General features: G+C 39.9%; 1 protein-coding gene across 1 annotated transcript in view; it reads right to left on the bottom strand.

Moving 5' to 3' along the window:
- limk1a (LIM domain kinase 1a) overlaps positions 1-8,747 on the bottom strand; it is a 57,013-nt gene extending 48,266 nt beyond the window's left edge. Inside the window, exons 1-2 of the mRNA XM_040130977.1 lie at positions 8,679-8,747; positions 4,061-4,160 (exon numbers count right to left, since the gene is read on the bottom strand). Of these exons, the coding sequence (XP_039986911.1) occupies positions 4,061-4,160; positions 8,679-8,736 (158 nt within the window). The 5' untranslated portion in view covers positions 8,737-8,747. The remainder of the gene's footprint in view (positions 1-4,060; positions 4,161-8,678) is intronic.
- Positions 8,748-11,254: the final 2,507 nt, after the last annotated feature.

Here is an 11,254-nt window from a genome sequence, read left to right on the forward strand (position 1 = left end):
CATCATTTGTGACACATTGATGGCGACTGATGGGGAAACTGATCAGGAGACAAACATCGGCTTTAACTGCTGCATTTCATAAACATTTAAACATAAACATTTTGAAAATTTTTTAAACCTGAGTTAAATGTGTAAATGTGCTATCATTGAAAGGCAGCCCTTTTGTAACATCTAACAGCAGCTGACAACAACAGCTTTTTTAAGGAAGTTTCTCTTCGAGGAAATAAAAACTAACTTAGATGAGATGAAGCCACAGTGCTCATGCTAAGTTTCCGTGTTTCACATTCAGCCTTTCATTTTATTCTTGTGAACTCACCAACTAACAACAACAAAGCTGCTAACAAAAGCAGGCACGATGAGCATACAGTTGGATGTTTGTAAAATATTACTGAATGAGTTGTGGTGAGGTGATGTTGTCTATAAAGTAGGAACAGCAAATATTACCTCATGCGGCTGACGCTAGCTACGTTGTCGGGTGTTTACCTGTCCAACAAATGAAGTTAACACCATCTCTGTATGAGAATTTAATTGTTTTCAATCGACCTATTTCCAATTTACCTTTTATATCAAAAAGTTTTGAAAAGCTGTCCGAGCAATTTTCTTCTGCAGTGGGAAACAATAAAATTTTTGAAAAGTTGCAGTCTAGTTTTTGATGATTTCAGCACTGAGACCACCCTTCAGTGACTTCTTTTAATCCTTTCTTAAAACCTACTTTGATCGAAGAGTCTTTCCTGATTTAAGTTTTTTTTTCTTTGGTAAAATCGTTTTTTTTTCCTTTTCCTTTCTCGTGTCTTAAAAAATAATTGGTTTTTACCTGTTTTTTACACCTAATGATTTTATGATTTGTCTGTTTTAATTTGCTGCCCTGTGTGAAGCAGCGCGTAGCGTGGGGTTTTGAAAAAAGTCTCTGTTAATAAAGATTATTATTATAATATTACAACAAGGGTACGAATCAAATGCCGGTTGATTTCTGAATGTTGTGGGTGGTAACAAATTGCAAACAACGACAAGCTACGTGTTTCAAGAGAACTCCTCGACAAGGTTGTCTGATCTCCTGTCAGAAACAAGGTTGACTCGCAGAAGGATGTGAGACACAGAGAGTAGAGGCGAAAAAGAGGCGAAGATATTACACAAGATCATCAGCTACAAAAGCTGCAGCAAGATCAACAACTGTGTCCTATTAATAATATATAGAAAAGTCTTGTAGCAACAGCCCCACTTTCAAAGTAAAGTTCTCCTGTCTCAACTTAATGAGATTATCAGTGCTAATGAGAATTTTGAAGCATAGATCTCGATTTTTTTTGCTGCAGTATCACAGAACCATCTAAAAACAACAACACTGGCCAGTGCGTGAGAGAAGATGCATCAAAAAACAAACAAAGCCCAAAACGAATCAATCCATTTCTGTCAAGGAAGGCTACATGCATATAATAATATTTGTTTTCCATTTAATAAAGGGGAAATTCCCTTTATAGTTAGTTTGATTGTTTGTACTTGCTGTGTAAGAATCTAAAATTTCACATATACAGCATAACTTCTTACTTCCTTCCCAGCTCGACAGAGGCTCTTGGTGGAAGTCTCAAATGGCCTTCTGTTGTGTTTAAAGAATCAACATCAACATGAAGCCAAAAAAAAAAAACAAAAAAAAAAACACAGCCACAACGGAGGTATGAGCTCCATAGAATCCATAAACTCTTCCATAAAGATTTTTACAGAGAGAAAGCCTATATCTGGAGAAAAATGTTGAAATCCATTCATTATGACTGGACATAGCTGTAGCGTAACATGCTCTTTCTACTCTCTCTCTCGGCACAGTCAAGCTTGACTGATGAAGAAATTAACCAACATTTACCACTCCACTTAATTTTTAATTCAACTTGGAGGAGACGTCCTTAAAGTCTTTTAGAAAAATGGTAATTTGATCGTCCACTGTTTTATGTGGGGAGAAGGTTTTGTTGAGATCATTTATGCAATCATACTCAAAGGACAGCACTTGAATCACAGTAATGTATAATAATTGAAAAATTAAATCATAATAATAAAAAAATAAATAAATGGATGCAGGCTCCTAAATTTGATCCTCACTCACCAAAATATTGAGAACTCCTGTGTTTTTGTCTCCTGACATCTGATCAGTTCAATAGACAGGGCTGGTGCTCATTATTAAAAATCACTATACTGGTTAAAATTCAAAAATGTGAATAAAATTTCTTTCACACAGACAGAGTCTCACAACTCAAACACACACACAACAGGCTGTAAGATAATTTACCAGAATCTAACGGAGAAGAGGACATTTTGTTCACAGTCTTCATATTCAAATTCGAATCATATTAGTCCATAGTAAAGCTTCGGTTTTCACGTGTCAGAGATGTACTGCACTTAATGTTACAAAATGTAGCACCTCTTATAGAGAGTAGCCTGCCTGAGACTGAAACACAAACCTGCCTATTCTTCTCTCCAAACAAAACTTTTGGAAATTAAAACCAAACACACAGACCACTGTGGAAATGTTGATCATAGTGGCAGCAACAGGTCTGATACTCTGAAGCTATATTAAATTCGAGGTAAATTTGATAACAATAAATAAAATTAATAGTATAATATCTTCTTCTTCTTGTTTGCCAGTTCCTTCAACCTGAAGGCTGGAGGATGTTGTAATGTTTGCAGGTCGTAAAGATGAGTTACATGAGTCGGGTATTGCATCTTGTTCACAAAACTCACTAAACCAGTCTCTTGCCTAAGCGATTTGACGTCACGTCACGGGACTTTTCTCACAAGAAGGAAAAGAGAAGGTGGCTGAGAAGAAAGGAGTTTCAAGACTAAGGCACGAACGAAGTTAGGTCCATAAGTGTTTGGACAGTGAGGCAATTTTCATAATTTTGTCTCTGTACACCACCGCAAAGGAATTGAAACAAACAAATCGAGATGTAACTGAAGTGTAGACTTTTGGCTTTAATTCAAAGGGTTTAACAAAAATGATCGGATCAAACATTTAGGAATTTCAGCCATTTTTATACATAGCTCCTCATTTTCAGAGGCTCAAAAGTAATTGGACAATTGACTAACAGTTTCATGGCCAGGTGTGGCCTGTTCATTTGTTATTTCTTGAAAAATTAAGCAGATAAATGCAGAAGAAAAATGCAGAAGAAAAATAGGGTTGGATACAGTAAAACTCAAATGTGAAAAAAACCCCATCAAATTCTCACATTTGAGAAGCTGAAAACATCAAACCAAACCAGTATTTTTTCTTGGAGAATGACTGGAACAATTAGTTTCTAATTAAACTTCATTTTTTAATTATTAGTCTTTTTAAGGACAACCATGGCGCCTCACTGATTAATTTTCTGCCAAGCAGCTAGTCAATTATTCGACTAATCATTTCAGGTCTATACTCCTCCATTCATTCATCCGCTCCAGCACAGAGACTTGCTGTATCGCTGGCCTTTAAAGCATCAATAATCAATTTTTTCATAATACAATTTATCAAATGATAATGTGAAAGGTGTCTTGTCGTCGTGATGAAACAACAGAGAATTATCACCTGAATCTGCCGCTACCCTCAGCCTTTAAAGAGCTTTATAGTGAGTTTTTACTCATTGTTTAGCCGCTCCCTACATTTACTGTTTTGGTTCAGTCTCACTGCTCTCATAGCAGCTGTTTTTAGATAAAAATGCTTTAAAAGCCGACTGTACACTACTTGCTCAGCCCCAAAACCCAGACAGACACAGTTAGCAAACTAGCTGGTGAACATAGTGGAGGATTTAGCAGCTAAAGAGGCAGACTTTTCCGTCAGAAGCTGGTAGAGACCAAAAACAGAACTAAAAGAGGACAAATATTGAAATTATATTCTCCTTATTGCTCCATAACTGCTGGATGTGTAAATAAACTGTCTGTAAACAAGTTCACCAAATCAATGTAAAAGGCAACGATATGTTAATTTGTCCACAACTTTTTTCCGCTGCCCCCAAGTAAAAAAAAAAAAAAAAAGCGTGCAAGCTCATAAAGTCCATATTAACATGTTGGGGTGGGTATACACAAAGTGTGTGTTGAACAGTACCTGAAGCAGACGGTGTGCCAGTCAGTGTTGAGGGCCTGGAGGTACTGCTCATCGTAGATCCTCTGTTTGCATCCCGCACAAACGGGCAAACTTCCCCCAGCTATAACAACAGGAACACAACGGGTCAAAGATCATACTGTGTGTACACAATGACTCAGGTCCAGGTTTTACAGCACATAACTGTGAGCATAAAATCAATGGCAGTTCTTATAATGAGATGTAATAAGTGCCTATGTGTGTTTGCATGTGACCTTTATATCTGTCTTTATTTTGCCTTCAATGCAAATCACACACCACTGGTTCATATATCCAACTGAAGCTCCAAGACGACCAGAGATCAAACACACAGTGTCTCTGACAATCCTTCATCATTACTGACAGAGGAGCAAAACACATGAATATAACAAACAAATAACTTTCCCTGGTTTGTTGGTGTCCACAGATGGCCAACTTGCAATTTTAATGAGACCATTACTCAGCAAGGGTGTAACCACTGATTTGTTGCATTGCACTGATTAATGGAAAGTCTTCAGTGTTTGGTATCAAATCATAAGCGTTTAGTGAAATAAGGGAAACACGACTTTATGCGTCCAATCTTACAAAAATTTCTGAACATTTTTTTTACCGTTGGATAAGGACAGTTTCTAACTGTTGCGATTTATTTATTAAATTTAGTGAAGTTAAGGCTAATTGCTACTGAACTGGATTGCTTCCAAAATCAAGTTAAATCAAAACCAAGAAAGAAATATTCATCATTATTTAAGTCAAATAGCTTTTTAAGCCAGCGATTCAAATCTCTATTAATCATTCCAGAATACTCTTGTCAAAATAAGATGTAATGGTTATTTTTTTGCATACTACATTACACCATTTTTGGCGACAAGTACTATCTTATCAGCTGTTTTTGGGCTAAACCGATCCAGACTCACTTGGTACCAGAGTGCAGAAAAATTTGTACGTAACACCACTGATACTACCTGAAGAGATTTAGGTGTCAGTGGAGCTAAAATTTATAGTCTGGTCAAAGGGGGAAGACGCTGATGGGGGATGGGGAACAAACAGCATCGAGCCAGGTTGACCATGACAGGCTGCCACTTCTCTAAATTTAACTGACACACTCAATACTTTTCTTTAAACTTTCATATCTAACGATTGTGCTCAAAACATTAGATGAACTGAGGTAACATACAAATATTCTTACTTCTTGTGAAAAAACATATGGTCCTTGTTCTTCAATAGATAAGTTTCTCCTTTGACTTGAACACATTCTGATAAAAACCGTTTGCATGAGTCCACCGTCATTAGCTGCAGACCACAAATCCCTTCTCCCGTTCTCCAATGACGAAAATGTTAATTATGATTAGAGTTTCAGGAAAAGCAATTTGGCAGACATGGGGCAATTTATTCTGTAATGCATTAAAAAGAGGAAGCAGCAGAAAATGTCATCAGAAAGGACAAATAACAAAAATTAGATTACATAACATAAATATTACTGTAACTAAGAACACATCAAACACCATTTTACGTGAGGCATCAATACGCTGACATGCAAAGTAACAACAAATACAGTATAAATGTGACAACCAGTTAAGTGCATTTCATCCTTGGTGATTGTGTATCTGTAAATAATCGCACAGCCACTGAGAGCATGTCTGATATTAGCAGGATTATAATTTATAAGAGAGGATTCCAGATGATTACTACTACTCCCTCGTGTTCCAGCTGCATTATTACCAGCCGAGACAGCAGGGCTTGTATTGTTTCATCCTTGTGTGTGTGTGTGTGTGTGTGTGTGTGTGTGTGTGTGTGTGTGTGTGTGTGTGTGTGTGTGTGTGTGTGTGTGTGTGTGTGTGTCATCATGGCAAAATGTGATCCTGGAGACATCAACTGTAGCAGGAACTACCACAGAGGCTGCTTTGAGCACTTTGGCAGGTGTTTAAATGTCGTTTGGTTTGTGGACAGATTTTTTTCACTGCGATAGCGTCACAACTGTGCAAGACACAGTCACGAAACTTTGAGATCAAAATGAAGGCTGACTTCGCAGATGGATGTGGTACAACCCATGACTACTGAGTACTCATGGGTCGGCACGTCAACATGTTGACGGGCGTCTCGGCTGGTGTGATCCCATCCCAAGATGGTCTCTAGTTCTTTATTTTCTGAGCTCTTCGAACTTCTTGCAATACTTTGCAAGAAAATCGGTGTGTTTCTGCAACTAACAGGGAAAACAAACACAGACAACAACAAAAACAACCAAAAGGAAAGAATCAATCACAGACTGTATTTACTCACAGCATTAGGTACTTTCAGTTTCAAATAATTTAACTGAAAACTGAAATTAAACTCCAGACCATCTTGCGATGGGGTCACACCAGCTGCGACACCTGTCATATGTCGATGTTCCAACCCATGAGTGCTCAGTAGTCCTTACTACATTACTACACATCCATCTACAAATTTGGCCTTCATTTTGACCTCAACTACACACACGCAAAATGTCGTCACTGTATCTTCCACGGTTCTGAGGCTATATGGACAAAATCTGTCCATCGACGGACAAGACAAACAAGAAAGATAAACAGACATATAAACACCTGCCGAAGTACTCAAAACCGCCTCTGTGGTTGTTCCCACTACAGTTGATGTCTCCAGGACCACACTCTGCCGTGATGACACACAAACACACACGCGCACAGACAAATAAGGTGAAAGCAATACCAGCCATGCGTTCGCTGCTGGTAATAATGTGTGCCAAAGTCCATTTTGTAACACACCCAGCAACATGTGCATTAGTGCCATCACTCAAATACAAAACGGCTATAAACTACAGTTGATGTCTCCAGGACCACACTCTGCCGTGATGACACACAAACACACACGCGCACAGACAAATAAGGTGAAAGCAATACCAGCCATGCGTTCGCTGCTGGTAATAATGTGTGCCAAAGTCCATTTTGTAACACACCCAGCAACATGTGCATGCGTGCCATCACTCAAATACAAAACGGCTATAAACAAAAATGCAAACATCTGTAGCAACAACAATACACACACCTGCCCACTGCATCTGAACATCTGGATATTGGTGCCAGTGTATCGATAATATGCTGTGAGGGCAGGTATTATTTTGTCAGCACTTAGGTTTGAAAACTGTGTTGGCAGACGTCCTGTGTGGTCAGCTCATTCCTGTGAAGCCTGCGTGAGCGGCCCTGCTACAGCAGTTTTATTCATCGGATCGGCTAAGAGGAAGGTCTGGTTTGTCCTCTCCTTTCACCTCACCTCTTTATTAATTCATATTTTTCAACTCATCTCTGGAGCATTTCTCCCCCTGATAGCCTGTGTCCTTTTGTACTCTGCTGTCTGCAAAGGTCTCGGACAAAAACACAAATTCCTCAGTAAAGGCAAACAAACACATTCATACACATCCAGTATAACTTGTGCGGGTATTGGAATATGTGCTCCACCCCTCCCTGCTTGTTTCTCGCACAAACACGGTGACTTGCAGCAGTTCTTCATCCACATAAGCTACACTCACTGTAATGCAAAGTGAGTCATCACATAAAAGGTTTATCCATAAGTTCGGTGAACCTGACTGGCAGCCGCAGTACAGTCGCAGTGTACAGTATCTCAGGAACTACACTCCAAACGTACACAACATCACATCTTAATGCAGAAAATGAACCAAAATATTAATGGCGAGGCAAAGTGTGTCAGACCAAAGCCTCTTCTAGAGCAGCTGTTCCCAGCTTCCAGGTTTTTTCCTTATTTTATTAGAAAAAACAGTCAGTAATTTACAATTTAAAAAAAGTAAAGATTAGAGGGAAAACTAAAAAATTGCTCCCCTCTTTTTGCATTCATTTGTGGTTTTTTTGGCTTTCCTCTTCTGTAAATCATCTTGCAATCATCTCACAACCCCGCATTTAATGGTCTTCTTAACATGACAAATAAAAATACAAGTCAAGTAAAAGAAGGTTTTTAAAAAAACTGTTATCATTTTGATTTCCATTATTAAATATGTACCCGTCACAAACAAGGAGAGTCTAAGGGTAACAATTAGATGTGCAGCTCCACAGCAGGAAAATGCCCCTAGTGTGTTCATTTAAGTTTTACTTTGTAGGACCTTTATGTTATGCTGGGCAAGGCTGTAACTTTAAGCTGCTTCTCATAAATTGGTGTAATTTTTTTTCCCACGAATCACCCCGCTAAGTCCGCATTTTATCTTATTAATGTAACAACCTGTCTATCAGCAGAATATGTTTGGCCATGTTAGAGGATTGCTTGCAAAGGAAGAGTGTGCATGGCCTGAGGGTGAACACTGCATACAAGCATGATGGGTGCATCCTCTCAGAGAGGAAACATGGCTTCAGTTGCAGCACAATACGGACACGCAGCCTGACGCTCCCTGCAGATCCACCCTTGCTGCACCCTCATCTGCTTATGAGAAACAATAAACGACACCCGAGGTGAGGAAAACGGCACGAAGCAATTTTTGTTCGCTGCCAGTTTCGGTGCAGCATCCTCTGTGGTTCTGGGCGGCAGAGGATGCGCCGCCGATTCCGCACCTCCCGCCCCGCCGCCGAAAGCCACCCGCGGCTATAAAGACCCCGCAGCCTCTCACCTTCCTCCTCTCCCATGCGTTCGTCCTTCCACGTGCAGCAGAGCAGCATCAACCTCATTCACTCTCCGGGAGAGAGCCAGCCGCCTCTGGTCGACAGATAACCGGTGTCCGACCACCACCGCAGCCCCTCCGCCGGGTCGTGTCGCTGTGCGCCGGTTTCTCCCTGCGGCGGCCCGCACAGCGTCCTCCTGCCTGCAGGTTTCTGCGGCGCTTCATTCAAGAGAGCGGCTGACCAATGAAGCTGCTGAGCCGGGGAGAGGAAGACACGGACTGGCCAACCAGCAACACACCCTGGATAATTAATGCATTTTTTTTTTTTTTTTTGGCGGGGGGAGGAGGAGGAGCGGGTCAGGCGGAAGGTAGTGCAGTGCAGTAAGCTGCACGTTCGGATTGTTAAAGGAGGAAAGGCTTTTCTGAAAAAAAGTTAAATGTGACAGTCGCACATTACAGTTGAGCCGTACAAGCTTTTGAAATATTTTAAAAAATTTTTACAGTAGTTTGGGAAATGTTTTTAGAGAATTACAGTTGAATTTGCAGCACAGGGAGTTGAAGTGTCAGCGGAACAACTGAAAGGGTTTGAAGTGTCAGTGAAAGTTGGAAGTGCTGAAAACAGCTGGACTTTTAGTTGACGTGGAGTCACTGTAAAATAGACGAACTGAGACCAAGAGATTTATTTAGCCATTTTGATGTTGTTCAGGTGTTTCTCTGTGGACAGACGTCTCTATAAAAACGACCCTGAAGCTGCCAAAGTGGATGCAATTCCAAAACAGCATTTGAAAATTTAAGAGGGCTCAATGAAGATGTAATCTCAGTCGAAGTGAAACCGATAAAAGTGACTGAAATGTCACATGATGTGTAGGTGGTAAGAGTAGTACAGTTCAAGTGTGTGCACTGTACGCAGTTGAAGTGTCAGTTGGTGGGTAAACACTGACAGCAGTTAAAATCGTCAGTTTGAGTTAAGTCTTTTAGTTAGTGCAAAGCAGGTCAGCTGAACAAGCACCAATGCTGAATTTCTCCACAGGCAAGCATGAGATTCAACATTTTTACCGGACACTTAAGTTTGTACTGAGTTAATCATGAATAAATATTTAGTATGGTTTAAATGGAGCAATTGTTACGATGGAAATAAACAAACACGCTTAAATGTAACACACCTAACTAAGTACCAAAACATTGTCTCTATTTTCCCTGTAATTGGTCCCAAGTTACTTTCTGGTGCTAACTTTCAATAAATGATTAGGACATGATTGACTAAATCCTTTGGTATGACTAAGTCAAAACATTCCTGTGATAAAGCTAAAAGGGTTTTTAGTTTAGTTTTGTGGCGTCATCCCATAGAGACACTGGCATTTCTGAAATGGGACATTATAAGACTAACGCTTCTGCTGATGGAACAACAGTGTAAGCTACTTTTACAGGATGTGGATCACGGGTCAGTGGATCTCCCAGGAGATCTCCAGAGAACAGCAGCATGAGTTCATTATTTCCAGCTGGCACAACAAGTACAGAGTTTATAGTCACCATATGGAGGCAATGGCGAAATGTCCACCATTAATCTGGGGGTTTTAAGTCAGACTTAAAAATACACAAAATCTGATGGTCCCTGATTCATCTTGCCCAAGGGGAGAAATAGGAAAGATTTAGTAGAGCTGAGATTTTTCAAAGGTCCCAAGCAGGCAGGACTTGAACCCAGGATATTATCACCATGTGCTTTGTGGCTTACAGCAAACTGATCCACCTGGACACTCCAAGCCAGGTGGTTTTGATCAACTGTCAGGGCAGGCTGCTGCTGCTTCTTTCTAATGCGCTAAGGTAGAACGGGGATAAAAACAAAAAGGAAGACACGAGATCTTTAAACACATTTATTTTGTTATTTAATGAAGCAAATAAAATGCCGGGATATCTGGGAACAAGTCACATGTGTGTCATGGAAATATAAAAAGTGCAAAACCACACTGTTCCTCCTTATAAAAACAGTTTTAAATAAAGATGAAGAGTATCCCACGGCACATAAGACAAGGTCTGACCCAGCGAGGCTCAAAGATAGTTCTTACACAGCACCGAGTGAAGGAACTGAAGCCAGCTAACATCAAATTAGTACAAAATACAGTACACAATTACAGAAAGAGATGGGGTCACTTGGCAACAGTGCTCATGAACCTTTGGTCAGTAAAGCCTTTTTTAAAAGCAGCTCAAGTAAATGAAGAACAATGGGAGCTTATGCCTGACATAAACACATACTGTAGGCTCTCCCATCGGACAAAGTCTTATTCTGTATTACAATTCTTAACAGTGAATAAATGCAAAGGCAAAGGATTGTTCTAGTTTTATGCTCACACATTCCCGATAACAATAAAGCTATGAGTCAAAGCATGGTGCAAAAAATCTTGAATAATCATGTAATGACAAGTTACATAACTAAATAACTGCTGCAATGAGACTAAACATTTGAAGCGGACTAAAGCGCTCTCTCCCGGCCTCTAGGACAGTGACACATAATTAAACATTCACACGTACATAATGTACATGCTAGAGTAGAATCTGAATGATATTTTATTCTACTTGGAACTAAAAGC

Source organism: Xiphias gladius, chromosome 7 (genome assembly GCF_016859285.1).
Source record: "Xiphias gladius isolate SHS-SW01 ecotype Sanya breed wild chromosome 7, ASM1685928v1, whole genome shotgun sequence".
NCBI lineage: Eukaryota > Metazoa > Chordata > Actinopteri > Istiophoriformes > Xiphiidae > Xiphias > Xiphias gladius.